The sequence below is a fragment of the Dama dama genome, chromosome X (assembly GCF_033118175.1).
Source record: "Dama dama isolate Ldn47 chromosome X, ASM3311817v1, whole genome shotgun sequence".
NCBI classification, from domain to species: domain Eukaryota; kingdom Metazoa; phylum Chordata; class Mammalia; order Artiodactyla; family Cervidae; genus Dama; species Dama dama.
In genome coordinates, this window is record NC_083714.1 from 143144250 (window position 1) to 143164039 (window position 19790).

Consider the following 19790-nt stretch of genomic DNA (forward strand, 5'->3'; position numbering starts at 1 on the left):
ACGTGTAGTTTGCTTTAATTAAAATTTAATTGCCATGTCAAGAGCCACATGGAGCTCATGACTACTAAATTGGACCATTCAGGTCAGTCTTTCTGGCACTGAAATGCTTTATATTATAGCATCCTATTAAATAAAAGTCTCCTTTATTCTTGTATCATGTGGGAATGGGTGTGTTTGCAACAAGAGAAAATCCAGTGAGCAGTGACTGAACCCCTCAGAGAGGATTCCTATCACAGAAAACAGGATACCAGAGGTGTGCCACTTATGGCTGGACAGCAGTTCTGTGATGACTTCAGACACCAGGCTCTCTTTTTCTGCTTTGCTATCCTCATCTTGCCACATGATTCCATAACGACTCCACCTCCAAGCATTATGCCCAAGTTACAGACAAAAAGAAAGGGACAAGAGGGGAAATGATAACCAAAAGCTCTGTCTACCAGGTTTGTCTTTATTTAGGAAAACCAAAACCTTGTTCAGCAGACAGACCAATCCAGGGCTTCCCTGGTGGTCCAGGGGTTAAGGATCGCCTGCCAACGCAGAGGACATGGGTTCGATCCCTGCTTCTGTAGGATCCCACATGCCACATGGCAAAGAAGTCCATGTGCCTCAACTACGGAAGCCCATGAGCCCTAGCACCTGTGCTCCACAACAAGAAAAGCTACTGCAATGAGAAGCCTGTGCTCCGCAAATAGAGAATAGCCCCTGCTCACTGCAACTAGAGAAAGCCCCTGTGCGGAAATGAAGACCCAGTAGAGCCAAAAATAATAAGTAAATCTTTTTTTTAAAAAAGTGAAAAAGACACATCCAGGAAATTTCCACTTCTGTCTTATGGGCCAGATCCATGTTGCAAGGTCATGCCTAAGGGCAAAGACAACTGCAAAATGTTTGGCTGGGCATGTGGCCATTTCTGCACAAAATCAGTGTCTTATTGATAAGAGTGTGTCCTCCCCCTTTCCCAATAGTTGTTTAATAGCATTTCAGGAAACGTATGCCCATTCTCATCTGTGTGTGAATGCCAAGGTACTGACTGCAGGGGAAATTGTGACCTTAGTTTGCACTGACTTGTAATGTGTACACCATATATCATCCCAATGACTGTTTATGCCAAACGAGAGACCATATGGGGTACCTGTTATTATGCCTCCTTAGCTGTCAATCTCCAATACAAATTTGGACCATTTCTAGACATAACATCAATCCTGGCCATAACATACAATGCTTGGCTGATATTGCCAAGTCCAAATAGTTTATCAGACATCTGTAAGCAGGAAACGAAGTGTTTGTGAAGTATTAGCCCACCATTGCTTGTGTCCTGTTTATGATAGAAGCAAGAAAATAACATTTATGGGACCAGTTGCGTGAATATTGAAATTGGCAGCCTGCTGCTGTTCTCATTTACAGTAAATTGGATATTGACTTTTTAGGACAAAGCCATTGGCTTTATAATCAAAGCAGGGTTAGCCTGCCTGACTCTGAAAACAAGATTTTTTTTGCCCCTGACATGCCTCTAAATGGTATGTCAAGTGAATAGGCCAAAGAGGTGACATTTCCTCTCTGATTACAGCTACAGCCATGTGTCTCCCAGCTACCTGCCTATTTCCAACACTTTTCTTTACATGTAATCATATATAGCAGTGCAGAAAAAAACAAATCTCTCTACAGTAGTTGACAGAGAAATAATTCCAGGAACTATTTAGATGATGGGAGAATAAATATTTCTCCACTGATCCATGCAGGGTGATCCCACACTAACAGGGACCACACATACAGTTACAAGCATGTTTTATGATGCAGCTGGGCCTTCCCCGTGGAAGGTCATCTCTTCATCCAAGTCATAGCACATGACATCTTGCACGTGGATACTTTGGGAGACAGATATATCAAGTCATATTGCAGAAAGAATGCTTTAAATGGGCTCTGTAGAGTCCTTTGATCTTAGTGAACAACTTTTTTTTCAAGTTATCTTTTTTAAAAATTGTATTTTTTTCAAGTACAATTGATTCACAATGTTGCATTAGTTTTAGGTGTACTGCAAAGTGATCCAGTTATACATATACATATATCCACTCTTTTTAAAATTCTTTTCCATTATGGTTTATCACAGGATATTGAGTATATTTCCCTGTGCTCTACAGTAGGACCTTGCTGTTTATCTACTCTAAAAGTAATAGTTTACATCTGTTAATCCCAAACTCCCACTCCATCCCTCTCCCACCCCTTGGCAACCACAAGTCTGTTCTCTATGTCTGTGAACCTGTTTGTTTCATAGATTGTTTCATTTACGTCATATTTTAGATTCCACATATAAATGATATCATGGTATTTTTTTCCATATGGCACTTAGTATGATAATCTCTTAAATCCATGGCACGTGGCATTATTTCATTCTTTTTAATGGCTGTGTAGTATTTCTTACTGCACACCTTAATGCAGTGCCTGCTGCATGTAAGTGCTCTACAGTGTTTGTGGAATTCAATAACCAATAGACTAAGCTGGGTTACCTGACTTTATGTTGCAGACATAAAAGTCAGTTGGCTTCATATAATATTTGTCCTGCATGTATCTTCAGGTGGCAAAGTGAAGACTACTAAAACAATCAAAATTTTAAATTTTACCATTTTCATAAACTTTGCTCCCTCCTCAGGTTTCTTTAGGAGTCATCCATCCTAACCAAAGTTTCAAGCAGTAAAGAATTCTCTTAACAGTGTAAGCAAACATGGCTCCTCATCTGTCGGATGCAGATTATTTCTCCTTTTGAATTTAGGTTCTGGTGTACAGTAGAATGAAAATAAAGGCCTAGATCGATTCTTTAAACCAGGGCTCAGCAAACTTTAACTATAAAGGGCCAGATAGTAAATATTTTAGGCTCTGCAGGACATATGGTCACAACTATTCAACTCTGCTATTGCACAAAGGCAGCCAGAGACAATACGTAAAGGAATGAGCCTGGCCGTGTTCCAATAAAACTTTATTTACAAAAACAGGCAGTGGGCCAGATCTGGCCCATAGCCATAGTTTGCCAGCCCCTGCTCTAAAATATTATTGCCCATGCAAAGCACTCAATGCCTAGGCTTTTTCTTGCTCACAAACTCATCTCATAATATAACCATAAATAACTCATAATAAACCATAATAAAACTCATAATAAAACCAGTTATTGAAATCAATCCAGTAGAACTCAACTGAAAAATCATCATTTGGGTAGGATTTAGACTTCTCTGCTGCAGAATGTGTTCAAGACATAAAACAGCAGCCTTGCCCAATAATAAACTTAATCAAATGCCAAGGAATCCTGTTTTTCTTGGGGAAAGAGAATGTACTTCTTAGATATGACTGATTGGTAATCATGTTCTTAATTTGAAATATCACCTATAAACTGAAAAATGAGAGGAAAATAGAACCCCACTAACACATTTTCATAATGCATTAACACATCTAACAAAAGAAATATTTTGAAGAATTATTTAACTGATTTGTTAAGGGTTAACAAACAGCAGCATTTTTCCAGATGAGTGGCTGCATATAAAAATCTGTGGCATGTTGGAACTCAGAAGTTGGCTAAGTTTGGCTCCCATGCCATATCTGGTCTTCACCTGTTTTTGTTAATAAAGTTCTACTAGAATCTGGCCATGTCTCTCAGTGGACAAATAGTCTCTGGCTGCTTTCTGTACAAAGGCAGAATTGAGTAGTTGCAGCAGAGACCAAGGCAACAGAAGATGAAATGCTTGGATAGCATTACCGACTCAACAGACATGAACTTGGGCAAACTCCGGGAGACAGTGAGGGACAGGGAGGCCTGGCATGCTGCAGTCCATGCAGTTGCAAAGAGTCAGACACGACTTAGCAACTGAACAGCAACAGCAGAGACCATATGATCCACAAAGCCTAAAATATCGACCATCTAGCTCTTTACCGAAAAAGTTTGCATCCCCACAATGGGGGCTAAATTACGAAGGTTCATCTTGGTGACTTTTTGTTTAAAATGCTTTCTTCCATGAATAAAAGAGTCTTGTTTGCTTACCCTTATAGACATGCTTTCATGATACACAGAGAGAAGATATTGGCTGGCTGAAGTCACACCACCTGGGAAAAATCAACAGTGATAACCAGCCAACGAAATGTTCTTTGGATTGGGATCACTGTCTCTAGAATAATAGTTCTGATGGATAGATTTTAAAAGGCCTGCTTTGACTATCAAGACAACCCCTCTGAAAGGGATCCCAGACGTGTCTGCTTCTCTGCTGATGACCTTCTTGTTCCCCACAGCTCCCAACCCTCCCACAATTAGAGAAGAGCTCTGCACGGCTTCCTATGACACCATAACCGTTCACTGGACCTCCGATGATGAATTCAGTGTGGTTTCCTATGAGCTCCAGTACACCATCTTCACTGGACAAGCCAATGTTGTGAGTGAGTATCGCACACCCTATTGATTTCTCTATTGGGCGACTGCTTTCGGATCGATTGCATTCCTGAATTTAAATATCAAGGGAAGACAAGGAAGGAGAGAGTACAGAGTATTTATTGGCTTGTCTTTCCTGACTAAGAAGATGATAGCACTCACTTGTACTATACTAGTAAAAATAATAGGCCAAATAGTGTTGAAAACTATTGATCTTTAGCAAACCATATGGACGAATCTTACAAACATATTGTTAAAGAAATCAGGAGACAAAAGAATCGATGCACTATGAGTATCTATACATGTATAAGTTAAAGATAAAAATAAACTATTTTGTTTAGAGATGTACACATGGTCTAAAAACTATAAAAGTTAGGATGATGATTACCTCTGTGATGGGAGGGGAGTAGCACCACTGGGGGAAAATGTATGGGAGTTTATGGGGTTAATAGCATTTTCTGGTGGAATTATATGGTTTAGTCATTATATCATACATTTAGTATTATTTTCTTTTTGAGTGTTATTTCATCATTTTTTTTTTGTTGTTACCAACCTTGAGGGCTTCCCTGGTGGCTCAGAGGTTAAAGCGTCTGCCTGCAATGTGGGAGACCTGGGTTACCAACCTTGGGTCTATATCACTTTATTTTTTATTTTAATGTTTGTATTATAGTTGATTTACAATGTTGTGTTAATTTCAGGTGTACAGGAAAGTGATTCCATTATACATGAACCCGTATCTATCCTTTAACAGTTTCTTGTCACATATAGGTTATTAGAGAATGAGTATAGTTCCCTGTGTTACACAGTAGGTCTTTGTTGATATCTATTATATATATAGTAGTGGATATATGCTAATCCCAAACTCCTAATTTATCCCTCCCCTGACCTCTCCCCATGGGTAGCCACAAATTTGTTTTCAAAGTGTTTTTCTGTTTTATAAATAAGTTCATTTATGCTGTTTTTTTTAGATTCCATAAATAAGTGATACCATATGATACTTACCTTTGTCTGACGTATTTCACTTAGTATGATCATCTCTAGGTCCATCCATGTTGCTGCAAATGGTGTTATTTCATTTTTAATGGCTGAGTAATATTCCACCATATACCTGTACCACATCTTCACTGTGAATTTATCTGTTGGTGGACATTTAGGTTGCCTCCATGTCTTCTCTATTGTAAATAGTGCCACAGTGAACACTGGGATGCATGTATCTTTTCCAATTATGGTTTTCTCCAAATATGTGCCCAAGAGTGGGGACTGCTGGATCATATGGTAGATCTATATTTAGTTTCTTAAGGAACCTTCATAAAGTTCTTCATAGTGGTTGTACCAATTTTCATTCCCACCAACATTGTAGGAGGGTTCCCTTTTCTCCACATCCTCTACAGCACTTGTTATTTGTAGACTTTTTGATGATGGCCATTCTGACCAGTGTGAGGTGATACCTCAGTGTAGTTTTGATTTGTATTTCTCTAATAACAAGTGATGTTGAACATTGTTTCATGTGTTTTAAGCTATAGATTATTCTTTTCTTAACTGTTATGCATAGTTGTTATGATTGAAGGAGACCTGGATTTGAATCCCAGCTTTGGTCCTCACCTCACTAGTACTATCATTTGGGACAAAGTATTGAACATCTTCTGAATCTATTTCTTCATCTGTAAGAAGAGGTAATGTTTTAGCTTCACATCATTGAGATACTAAAAGTAAAGGTCTTAGCCCTGTGTTTGCCAGTGTTAGCACATAGCTATTCAAGGTTACTATTCCTACAAAAATATAGACTAGACCCACTGTCATTATATCTTTTGCCACATGGTAAAGGTCAGTCATGCACTTTGCTAGGAACATCTACATCAGCAGTCCCCAACCTTTTTGGCACCAGGGACCATTTTTGTGGATGCCAACCCGCTCACCTCCTGCTGTGTGGCCCAGTTTCTAACAGGCCATGGACCAGTACCAGTCTGTGGCCCAGGTGTCGGGGACCCCTGATCTACACAATAGCATTTAACACAGTCTTCACATGAAAGGCCTTCATTGAATGTTGTTTGTTCTTCTATCCTGTCAGTTGAAAAGACTATCCTTTGCAGATGTTCTACTGAATGATAAGATCTAAGAGTATAAAACTCTATGGAAAATTAGGAGAAAGAATGCTCCAAAGCTGGCTATAGCTCCATGTGCCACGAGGCAGACTTTTACTGTCCTAAGTCATGGTTCCTTCACTTGTCATAATAAATTCTAGTTAATTGCCCTCAACTGACTTTAGTGAAGGAGAATTAGATACTATCTATGAAGCTTTTTAATCTTATAAAAAGACTATCCGTAATTAAATTCATACACTCAAATGCAAAATTAATGACAATGTTAATTTTTTATTTTTCATTTTTATGAACAGGCTTATGACTATAGATGTTAACGAATTGCTTGTTGAGACATAGATATGTATTTAATTTTACAATATTTCCATGTTTTTTCCAAAACGATTTTTAATGCATCGTTGAAAATCTTCAATTGGAACCTTTTCCCGGCAGCCTATTTTATTATTGGCAAAAGCCAAAGGATCCATGTCTTCAGGCTTTCATGCAAAGTAGTTATCTGTATTTAATTTATTTTAGTCATTTTGAAAATATTCATGAAGGTTTTTAGACATATTCAGAAGAAGGAAGAGAACATTCACTTCTCTCCAGTCTGGTCGAAGAGACAAAGTGTGTTAGAAGCTTGTATGCAGTCTCTCTAAAAGGTGTCCATTGTTGCATAATGTTTTATACATAATGTTTTACTGTAAGATGACAGACAGTTGCTCTACAAGGTTCTGAAATCCCAAACATAACTAGGATCTTGTAATGAGCACCATCATGTAGGGAGATGCTTCTGACCCATGGTGAATGAGAGAAAAAAAGTACAAAATCACCTAACTCGAGTGTTGCCATATGAACTAATTATCTTCCAAGTTCCACTGTTGTTTTACTATTTCAGGCTGAATTGGAGAAGGTGAGTGTTGGCATCCCATCAAAGATTATTGAAAATGACTTTAGAGAGAAGTACACATTTTAGTTGGGATAGTTATGCGGGTGTTTCATAAAGTGATGAATAAAACCTGGTCATCAGTCCCAACACAGTGGGGTATCGAGGCAGAGAAGTCTGGTGCTTGGCGCCATATGCGAGAAGTTAAGTGATGCTGGCACTTGACCAACACTAGCAATGTAATAATGGTGCACTTTGAGGCATCCCACTTACTCCAGACCCCACCAGAGAATGGTCGACGTTGCTTTCTTGGCATTTATAATCAACTTCTCAATTATGACCTTGGCGATAGAGGTAAGCCTAAATTTTAAGAGTTAGCATTCATGAAAGCAGACTGACCCAGGGTAAAGTTATCCAATCACATTTTACTACTCTATAAACATTTTGTTCTTTTAATATTCACAGAAAAAATTAGTGACCTCTTCGAAATAATCAGGATGGTCAGGGTCCCTTTTTAGTTTGGAAAGGGTTTCTGAAGCATTCAATCTTTTTGTTTTGGGTTAAGACTTCAGACTGTAAGCCAAGTTGCAGTTTGCAGCAATTTCAGACATCTGCTTTACAATGTTGCTGAAAGCATTCCCCCACCACATGAAACCCAGCATCAGGGTTATACAGTGATGTAAAGTTTATTGAAACATTTTTACATTTGCTTTCTTTGACCGCAATAGTCATTTTGCTGTGACATATGCAATTAAACAGGAACAGTGTAAATGCACTGACATTGATAGAATTCTCATTTGATTCTAGTGAAAGCTGTTATTGTTCACATGCATGCCAGACTGCTATTGACAAAGGTCTAGGAATATGAGTGTCTTATCCTAGAACAGAGAAGCTCATTCTTTCATTTTTAAATTTTTATTGAAGTATAGTTGATCTACAATTTGTGTTAGTTTCAGGTGACCAGCACAGTGATTCAGCTATACATATTTTTTTTCAGATTCTTTTCCCTTACATGTCCCTGTGCTCTATAGTAGGTCCTTACTGATTACCTATTTTATATATGTTTGTGTATGTCTGAGTTAATCCCAACTTCCTAATTTGTTCCTCACCATTCCCCTTTGATAACTTTAAGTTTGTTTTCTGTCTGTTGTTTTATTACTATTGTAATAGTATTATTAAATATCTAAAGTGAATTACAGGCTTCTTAGGGCCCAGAGCTCAGAATTCAAAATGACCCTTCTTTGGTTGGATCAACATCTGCTGTTTGGTCGTGACACTAGCCTGAAGTGTTGAATTTGCTACCTCTATGTTCAGGGAAAAGGGAAAATGAGAAAGGATCAAGAGAGGTATGTAAGTGGGAGAGTCCCATGTTACTAAGCTATGTGTGGATGTGTACCTGGGCCTTATACAGGTGAGAACTGGTAGGAGAATGAGGGGGCTGCTGGGGGTGAGGGGTGAATGGGGCCTTAGTTCTCTAGTACATCTCTAAACACTGACATACCACCCTCAGCCTCTTCTCTGAGCCTCACATTGCTTCCTTGCTTTATGGCAACTCTGTGAGATCTGGAAATGAAAAGAGTGTGAGAAATTTCATAAGGTTTCTCATATATGTGAACATGTATGTTTATTTAGTTAAATACTCACTGAAGTGTGGCTGAAAATACTGTGTACCCCAGATACATATCTTAGGGGGTGAATTTTCATAATTAACATTAAGTTCTTCTGTGAGATTCATGAACCATGATGAATGGAAAACTTGGAGATGGTATTTAGTAGGATTCAGAGACAGCTGTTGGGGCGTGAACATCTTGAAGTGCTATGCAGCTACTTGTGGGTTGGTATGGATATACATTTGTGATTTCCTTGTACATTTCATTAGAAACTCAAAGAGGTAAGATGAAGTATGGTTAAGGTGTAAGTTGCCTCAAGATCAAAAGAACTAACCCTTTGACTTGCAAATCCCCTGAAAGGGAAGGAGGGGTGGCAAGTTGAGAAGCCCCTCAGGAAGTGGAAGGACTCGGCCTTCTACTGAGAATTAGTGAAGGAAATTCACCAGAGTCAGGAAACAGCCATGACAGCCCAGTCACCAGGGGGCTGGGCAAAGGTTTGCTTAGAGTGGAGATTGATGGGCAGAGAGGGGAGAAACGAGAGTCGGGCCCAGTACCAAAGAGATGTTTTCAGCATCAGCCACAGCTGCACAACAAAACAGCTTCCTTTTTCTTCGTGTTCTTCCTGGCATCGTAAATCCACAAACTGCTCCTCAAACCACATCCTGCAGCATGCATCCAGAGCATTGGCCCTGCTCTGCTCTGGAACGAGCCATACTGGGGATGCAGATGGTCACAGTCCCTGGTGATGCTTTTGTCAGAGCTCCACTGGGCCCTGAGTTGCCTTTGGGTGCCACATGGCTCCAGGGTTCTCGTAGGAACACATGACCTGAATCAATTACAATCAGACCAGTACTGGGCGACAGATAAGCCCCATAATAATTTTCTTAGCTCTCCTGTCCAAAGTTGGGCTGGTGTTGGCCAGTTTCTGCTGGTCTTAGTCCTGAACTGGCTGGGCCGTTGAGCTGGTCCCTGTGTCTCTGCTCCCATTGGGATGAGCAGACTATCCAGAATGTTCTTCCCCTGGCAGAGGCCCAAGAGGGCCACAGACTCTCAAGGGCTTGTGATGTCTCCTCTTTTTTTTTTTTTTTTTTTTATTATTATTATTTTTTTTTTTTCCAGTGGGTTTTGTCATACATTGATATGAATCAGCCATGGATTTACATGTATTCCCAATCCCGATCCCCCCTCCCACCTCCCTCTCCACCCGATTCCTCTGGGTCTTCCCAGTGCACCAGGCCGGAGCACTTGTCTCGTGCATCCCACCTGGGCTGGTGATCTGTTTCACCATAGATAGCATACATGCTGTTCTTTTGAAATATCCCACCCTCACATTCTCCCACAAAGTTCAAAAGTCTGTTCTGTATTTCTGTGTCTCTTTTTCTGTTCTGCATATAGGGTTATCGTTATCACCTTTCTAAATTCCATATACATGTGTCAGTATGCTGTAATGTTCTTTATCTTTCTGGCTTACTTCACTCTGTATAATGGGCTCCAGCTTCATCCATCTCATTAGGACTGGTTCAAATGAATTCTTTTTAATGGCTGAGTAATATTCCATGGTGTATATGTACCACAGCTTCCTTATCCATTCATCTGCTGATGGGCATCTAGGTTGCTTCCATGTCCTGGCTATTATAAACAGTGCTGTGATGAACATTGGGGTGCACGTGTCTCTTTCAGATCTGGTTTCCTCAGTGTGTATGCCCAGAAGTGGGATTGCTGGGTCATATGGCAGTTCTATTTCCAGTTTTTTAAGAAATCTCCACACTGTTTTCCATAGCGGCTGTACTAGTTTGCATTCCCACCAACAGTGTAAGAGGGTTCCCTTTTCTCCACACCCTCTCCAGCATTTATTGCTTGTAGACTTTTGGATAGCAGCCATCCTGACTGGCGTGTAATGGTACCTCATTGTGGTTTTGATTTGCATTTCTCTAATAATGAGTGATGTTGAGCATCTTTTCATGTGTTTGTTAGCCATCTGTATGTCTTCTTTGGAGAAATGTCTGTTTAGTTCTTTGGCCCATTTTTTGATTGGGTCATTTATTTTTCTGGAATTGAGCTGCAGGAGTTGCTTGTATATTTTTGAGATTAATCCTTTGTCTGTTTCTTCATTTGCTATTATTTTCTCCCAATCTGAGGGCTGTCTTTTCACCTTACTTATAGTTTCCTTTGTAGTGCAAAAGCTTTTAAGTTTCATTAGGTCCCATTTGTTTAGTTTTGCTTTTATTTCCAATATTCTGGGAGGTGGGTCATAGAGGATCTTGCTTTGATTTATGTCGGTGTCTCCTCTTGCCACTGGTGTGTTGTCACTGCAGCCTCGTTTTCTTGGCCAGAGCAGGTCACATAGCCAAATCCGAAGCCACGAGGTAAAAGACAGCATATCCATCCCATCTCTTTAGAAGGAGTAGCCACAAAGTCACTTAGATATGGATCCTGGGCGGGGTGGAGAATGAGAAGCAAAAATATGGAACCTCCTATATCTCCATTAGTGAGGTCAATGTCTCATACATGATCTGGGTCTGTTCTTACCCTCTGTGAGTCTCAAAACTGATGAGATCCAAGACTGAATGTTCATCATGATGTGAGCAGGGGGGAGGGATGTGTGGTCACTTGCTTTCTTTCCCTCCCACAGCACCTAGTAACACATGACCAAGCACGGCACTTAAGATACTGTTGCTCCCATCCACGTGGAACAGAATTTGCAAAACAGTCATCTTAGTTGATCTTTCCACTTAGAGCACATGGTGGGAATATATAGTAATAAATATAGGTTGCTGTCCTTATTGTAAGCAGATACTGAGCACTCGAGTGTATTGGTGGGCACCTGAAGAAGTCACAAAGCTTTTCATTGCTGATCCCAATAACTGAAAATTCCACAACCTTAATATACAGATTTGCCCCGTTCTTGCTCTAAAGAACTCACCACGTCTGCTTGGCTTTGCAGGTCTGTGCAACTCGGCCGATAGCTGGATGATCGTGCCCAACATCAAGCAGAACCACTACACGGTCCACGGGCTGCAGAGTGGCACCAAGTACATCTTCATTGTCAAGGCCATCAACCAGGCAGGCAGCCGCAGCAGTGAGCCTGGGAAGTTGAAGACGAACAGTACGTGCCATGAACTCAGAAGAACTATCATCTCTAACCTGCTCTCCTTCCAGCTGCCCCTGGCCCCCTTCATTTCCCTTTTCTCTGTCCCAGGCATTGCTTACAACCTGAGACAGCCATCATGGAGTCAGGGTTTTTCCATCCAATCCTCTATTCCAAGCCTGGCACAGAGCTAGGACTCTTTGTAAATTGCCAGCAGTCTTCTTTTCCATATGTGCATGTGTGTGTGCACACTCAGTCGTGTCCAACTCTTTGTGACCCCATGAACTGTAGCCTGCCAGGCTCCTCTGTCCATGGGATTTCCCAGGCAAGAATACTGGAGTGGCTTGCCATTTCTTCCAGCAGGGGATCTTCCTGCCCTAATAGCAGAATCTCAAATTACTAAGTCTTTCTTCAGGTAGCTTCTAGGTCTGTGATTCTCAATCAGAAGTGATTGTGGTCCCCAGAGGGACACTAAGCCACATCTGGAGTCATTTCTGGTTGTCACAGCTGGGTGTTACTGGTGTCGAGTGGTTAGATGCCAGGGGTGATGGGAAACTCTCACTGTGTCCAGGATGGTCCCAACAACGAAGAGTGAACTGGGCTATGTGTGCATGCATCTTGTAACACTGTCATCTCCCGCTCTCTCTCTCTGCCCACATGTGTTTTATTTTATCCTCCTCTTCTTTCTCCACATCTTTTTGGTCTAGAAATATTATGCTATATAATATGGTATTTGTTTGCATAAGACCTCCCAGGAGAAAGTCGATTGGAGAGTGTCAACATCACATCATGCTTTAGGGTTGCCAGCCAATCTATAGGAACTACTTTTTAAGAAGAACCCTCATTTAACCCAATCTGTGATTTCAGTAGTTAAGTAACTTAATTTTACTCCACATATTTGTCCTTAAGACACATACTCTTAAACATAAGCTAATTTCTCAAGGGTTCTGCTGGTAGAGAAGGAAATGTCTTTGGAGAATAAGGGGAAAAATGAATACATACTGGAAAAAACCTGTAACAGCGGATGGGAAACCCGAATGAACTTTTTGGCCAACCCAGTATATACACTGAGGTTTATTCTGTAGAATGGATCTTTGAGGCTTCTTATTTGTGCCTTACGGTTTTACTAAAGATAATGTATTCATTTCATATGGACAGGTAATCTTGTACTTCTAGACATGCAATCATTGATCAGACATTATTAAATTATGTACAAGAGGTTGGTAAACTTTTTCTGTAATGTGCCAAATAGTAACTATTCTGGGCTGTGCAGGTCAGATGATCTTGGTTACAGGTGTTCAACTCTGGTAGAAAAGCAAGGCCTGGCCACGCTTCATTAAAACTTTATTGAAAGACACAGGCAGTGGGCTCAATATGGCCTGCGGGCTGTAGTTTGCCGAACTCTTAGGTGTACAGATCTTACAATGCATTGAATTCTTTAACCAAGTAAATGATTAATTTCTTCTGTGAACTAATCTATCCTCATTAAAGCAAAAGCCTTGAACCTAGACAGAGTAGGTCATAGTTTCCTTGAGAAACACATCCATGGCACAAGTGGAATTTGTTCCCTGTGGAGGCAGGGGGTTGGACCTAACACCAGATGGCAAGACCCTGCTCTGCATATGTGTGGGTAGGGGTGGGAGCTGAGGAAAACACGATGGATCTCACCATTATAAGGCCAGTCTTTTCAATGGCTGTGACATTCTGATCTTCCTCACTGGGAGAAGGGTAAATAACACAGCCTTCATCTTTAGTGATGGCTGCACCTTTATGGAATTCCTTCCTAACCACCTATTAGGGTCCAATTATTTTTAAGGCACATTCTATCATCACCTTTGTCTTTTTTTTTTAATTTGATGGAAGTACAGATTTACAATGTTGCATTGATTTCTGCTGTAAAGTGATTCAGTTGTACATGTAGATACATTCATTTCTCATATTCTTTTCCATTATGGTTTATCACACCTTTTAAGCCAATCCATCTTCAGACTCTTTTTGTCTTAGCTGGTGTGATCATTCCTGAGGACCTTTTCTTTTTTTTCACAAGCTATGCCAAAATTTAAACTACACATGGACTTCAGTAGGTCTTATAGTCTTTGAGAATACCCCTGCCTGCTCAACACTTGAGGATTTTCTCAGCTCCCCTTTAAGGTTTTCTTTGATATGAACAGAAATCTAAAAATGGGTCAGCAAACTACTAACCATGGGCCAGATTCAGCTACCTGTTTTTGTAAATAAAGTTTTATTGACACATAGCACTGCCCGTCTGTTCCCCTGTGTCTCTGGCTGCTGCCATGTTTTGACAGCAGGATTAAATAGAAGAAACCACATGGCCAGCATAGCCGAAAATAGGAAATATCTGGCCTCTCACAGAAAAAGTATGCTGGTCCCTGCCTGATCTATAAGAAAGAATTTTAGAAGTGCCATTGTCATGTTTTTATCCAAGGAGTGACACCCTTTGGCCTACCTGCATATGATGTAACACACACAACTGCTCCAGGCTGTCTGCCTCAGTTTCTCAGCCAGCATCTTGCATTGCCATAGTCAGACTTACCAGAATGTTTCTGGTGATTGTCTGAGCACTGTGTGGAAGCGGCATTCCAACACAGCAGTAGAGTTTGAAAATCATGGTATTTGCATCACATTGTAATCCGTTTCCTGCCTTTAAGTGTCTGGTACCCACCGTGGTGTTGAATGACAGGATGGCCCCCACCCCAGTGTTGAATTTTCAAAGCAGTAACAGTTAATGAGAGGATGGATATTCAGGTGTGATTTGGCCAGAATTTTACAATGGTTCAATGTTCAAAACACAAAGACGAATAAATGAAACAGAGAGGACCATATTATGTCTATAAAGGAACTTTTACATCTATAAACGAACTTGGGACTCAAAAACCCAGGTAGATAGTAACCTGTCACATTTTCCTCCTGATCTTATGGGCTGAAAAATAGCCCATTTGACTGTCATTTTAAGCTCATGAGAATACTGCTCTAATTTGGAACAATCTCAAAATAATATAAGCCATTAGAATGTTCTGTACATTAAAACCTGCAGTCTTGATGTGTTTGGTTTCTGAGGTCTATTAAGCATGAATTCATCTGAAGCCAACTGAACAGGGGAATGGATGAAAATTAAGTCTTCATTTTCTCCTCCCTTCCAGGATGACATCAGCCAGCACATTAACTGTGCTGCTGGTGTGTAGCTGGGATCCCCGGCAAAGCTTATACCACAGGCTCTGCTTGATCCTCACCCATGCTATTGTTGAACAGTGAGGGAAGCAACCTTGCATCCACAGCTCAGAGCTGACTGACTGCGAGCTCTCAGAGGCAGGGACATGTTTGTCCCCATGATTTTACTATACTTTTTAAAGCTTATTCTGAAAATATGTTCTTGCTTAAGTTAAAATCCACAGTTCTTTTCATCTACCTCTTTTGTGTCTTGTAACCCTGTTTCTAGGCCAACCATTTAAACTGGACCCCAAATCTGCACATCGAAAGCTAAAAGTGTCCCATGATAACTTGACAGTAGAACGTGATGAGTCGTCATCCAAAAAGAGCCACACGCCTGAACGCTTCACCAGCCAAGGCAGCTATGGTGTAGCTGGAAATGTGTTCATTGATAGTGGCCGCCATTACTGGGAAGTGGTCATAAGTGGAAGCACATGGTAGGTACTCTGATCGAAATGTATTCTCTTTCACATTCTCCTCCACCGTAGGTGATCACAAGAGATTGAACATAGCCCTCTATGCTGCACAGCATGACCTTATTCCCCACATTTTATACATAGTAGTTTGCATCTGCCAATCCCAAACTCCTAATTTAGCCCTCCTCTCTCCCCACTTTGGTTATCACAAGTTTGTTTTTTGTGTCTGTGAGTCTGTTTGTTTTGTAAATAAGTCCATTTGTGTCATATTTTAGATTCCACACATAAGTGATATCATATGATATTTGTCTGACTTACTCCACTGAGTATGATCATCTCTGGGTCCATCCATGTTGCTGCAAGTGGCATTATTTCATTCTTTTTTTATCACTGAGTAGTATTCCATTGGGTGTATGTACCACATCATCTTTTTTTTTTTTTTACCACATCTTCTTTATCCACTCAACTATTGATGGATATTGTCCTACAATTATAAAAAAAAAAGCATATCTCATTCTATACTTTGTTAGAACATCAACCCAGGCCAAGGTCCATCTTGAAGAATAATATGCACAAAAGCTTTATCAGTCAGCTGTTGCTATAGTAATGCTGCATAATAAACACCCCAAAACTCAGTAGCTTCAGCCAACAATCATTTACTACTGTTCACTGACACTCACATCTCTGGGTTAGCTGATCGAAGCTAATCTCAACTGGGCCTTGCTTTAAGCTGCAGGTTGGATCTAGGTCTGTTCCATGGGTTTCTTCATCATGTTTGGACACATGGGCTACTCAGGTCATGTCCTTCTTGAGGAATCTGAGAGTAAAAACTCAACTATGCAAGCACATTTCAAACCTCTGCTTGTATCACGTCTTACTAATTTCTCATTGGCCAAAGCCAGTCACACAGCCAGACTCAATGCCAGTAGTACAGGGAAGTATATTCCTCCCATGGAGTTGAGAGGAGAGAGTGAATATGTACCAAGCAATCATTTAATCTACCATTCGGCCAATGAGAAAAATAACTCGTTTTAACTCCATCCATTTTTTATTTGCAGCAAGACTTGAGCCCCAGTCCCTGGGAAAGCTAGTATGCTAATACTGCCCTTTCATGCCTTAAAGCATGGGTCAGCCGACAACAGCCAAACCTGACCCACTGTGTGTTCTTATAAATAAACTATTTATGGGAACACAGCCAGGCCCACTCTCTTCCATATTGTCTATGGCTACCTTTGAGCCACACAGCAGAGTTGATTAGGTAAGACACAATTCTGTGGTCCACGAGGCCAAAATATTAGCTCTCTGGCCTTTACAGAGAAAATTCACCAATTCCTACTTTAATACCTGCTCTTCATCACTGAAATTAATTTCTGTTGCCTTGTATGTTTTGTGACTCTAAACTGGGCCCATCACTGCTGGGGGGGAAGCAGTGATTCTCGGCCAGGACTCATTTCAAAGTCTCCCTTAGATCCAGCCCAGTGACTTGAGCCCACTGAGTTCTCTAAGCCCAAGGGGTGGAGGTCAGGGCAGAGGACGTGGGAATTAGTGAACTCTGCCAAGTTCACCTTACAAAACTGACCTTGCCTATTCCACAGCCGCAAACTGTACCTCATACCCTGCCCTTCTGTCTCATAGATGCCCACTCAAATAGCTCCCTTTATGAGCAATTATAATTTTTACTAACCAGCCTTTATCCAGCACAACTCTGTGCCAGGCACTGGCCTGAGCATTTTACAAATGGTAGCTCATTTATTGATCCTAACAGTCCCAGAAATGTAAGTACTAATACCCCATTTTACAGATGAGCTGACTGAGGCCCAAGGTCACACAGCTCATAGGTGCAATCAGGGTACAAGCCATTAACCAAAGGTCCACAAATGTTGTCTGTAAAGGGCCAGAGAGCCAGTATTTCTGGTTTGCAGGCCAGATGACTTTCTCCCAACCGGTCACCTCTACTGCTGTGGGGGGAAAGCAGCCATAGACCACACATTCACAAATGGGTGCAAATAAAACTTTATAAAAACAAGCAGAGGGCCAGATTTGGTAAAATGCTACAGCCACTATGGAAACCAGTATGGAATTTCCTTAAAAAAAAAAAACTAATAAAAATAGAAGTACCACATGATCCAGCAATCCCACCCCTGGGCATACATCCACAGAAAAGCATGCTTTGAAAAAATACATGTACCCCAAAGTACACAGCAGTGCTAGTTACAATAGCCAAGACATGGAAGCCACCTAAATGTCCATCAACAGAATAAAGAAGATGTGGTCTATATACACGATGGAATATTACTCAGCTATAAAAAAGAGTGAAACAATGCCATTCACAGCAGTATGAATGGACCTAGAGATGATCATAGTAAGAGAAGTAAGTCAGAAAGACAAATACCATGTGACAGCACTTATATGTGGAATCTAAAATATGATACAAGTGAACTTATCTAAGAAGCAGAAACAGACTCGGGTAGAAAGCAGGTTTATGGTTGCCAGGGAAGGAGGGGATGGGATGGACTAGGAGTTTGGGACTAGCAGATGCAAACTATTACATATAGAATAGATAAACAATAAGGTCCTATTATATAGCATTGGGAACTGTATTCAATATCCTGTAATAATTAGTCATAAAAAGAAGAATGAACTAATGCCATATGCAGCAACATGGATGGACCTAGAGATGATCATACTAAGTGAAATCAGACAGAGAAAAACCAATATATGATATCACTTATATGTGGAATCTAAAAAGATGATACAAATGAACTTATTTACAGAACAGAAATAGAGTCACATATGTAGAAAACAAATTTATGGTTATCAGGGACAAAAGAGGGGAGGGTTAAATTGGGCAATTGGGATTGACACATACACATTATTATACTATATATAAAACAGATAGCTAATAAAGACTGATGGTATAGCACAGGGAACTCTACTCAATACTCTGTAATGACCTATATGGGAAAAGAGTCTAAAAAAGAGTGGATACATGTATGTGCTAAGTTGCTTCAGTCATGTCCGACTCTGTGCAACGCTATGGACCAGAGCCCACCAGTCTCCTGGGTCCATGGGATTCCCCAGGCAAGAATACTTGAGTGGGTTGATGTGCCCTCCTCCAGGGGATCTTCCCAAAATATGTGTATGTGTACAATTGATTCACTTTGTTGTACACCTGAAACTAACACAACATTGTCAAATCAGCTGCTCCAAGAGAAATTTTTTAAAATATATCCTGTAATAAACCATAAAGGAAAAAAATACACTTTAAGGCTTACTGTGGTGTACTTAATAAGTGATAGTTGAATCTTGGCTTTAAAAAAAAAAAACTAAAACTGAAAACTGCCTAATTTGCAGATGATGAGTATGGTAACAGTATTTAGTTTTAAGATAAAGATGCTAAAACACTTATTTCACAAAAAAAGAAACCTTTCAGTTCAACTCTGTGCAAATAATGCAGCATGTCTAAGTCCTTTACAGTGTTGATACACATTCATAAGCTTGGGTGTTGTCTTTTTCCAAACAACGGTTTGCATATTAGCCAAGCAAGTAGGTTTTTTCCCCTCTTGTGACCCTCAAGGTTCTCTTTGCTCGGAACATTCCTGTTTCAACATCCCTCTGAAGGTTGAAGGACAGATCCTCCCCCTGTATTTGGCTCTGGTCCAGGCTGGCATTTACAATGTGTAGCTGTACTGGGGCAAGATAAAAGCCCAAAGGAAAATACAGTGAATTTTTGCAGGTGCAAAAGAGCAAACATTTCTAGTTAATTAACGGGCTCTGTTAATCTGGGACAGAATCCAGTGTCTAAATAATTACAACCCCCTTAATAATTACTTATGATAAATGATACCTGATCGTTATGATCTCATCCCCATTGATGAATGGTGCGGGGAATTCCACCACACCACTTCAGTTATACAAACACAGATCAGCATTACCTTGAAAACACCAGATGTCAAAACCAACTCATGAGGCAGGGGGAAAATATTCTCACATTAATTGCCATGCTTCAGATCTTTACAAACTCATGTCCGTTTCAGAAAATTCTCACGTAGAAAGTAGTTTAACATTTCCTGGGAGGTGTT

At 40.5% G+C, this 19790-nt stretch overlaps 1 protein-coding gene across 4 annotated transcripts in view; it reads left to right on the forward strand.

Moving 5' to 3' along the window:
- Positions 1 to 19790, forward strand: part of MID1 (midline 1) — a 394448-nt gene that overhangs the window by 367749 nt on the left and 6909 nt on the right. For all 4 annotated transcript variants that reach the window (XM_061137897.1, XM_061137899.1, XM_061137896.1 and 1 more), the window contains exons 7-9: positions 4267 to 4410; positions 11921 to 12082; positions 15522 to 15729. In XM_061137897.1, coding sequence (XP_060993880.1) covers positions 4267 to 4410; positions 11921 to 12082; positions 15522 to 15729 — 514 coding nt within the window. The remainder of the gene's footprint in view (positions 1 to 4266; positions 4411 to 11920; positions 12083 to 15521; positions 15730 to 19790) is intronic.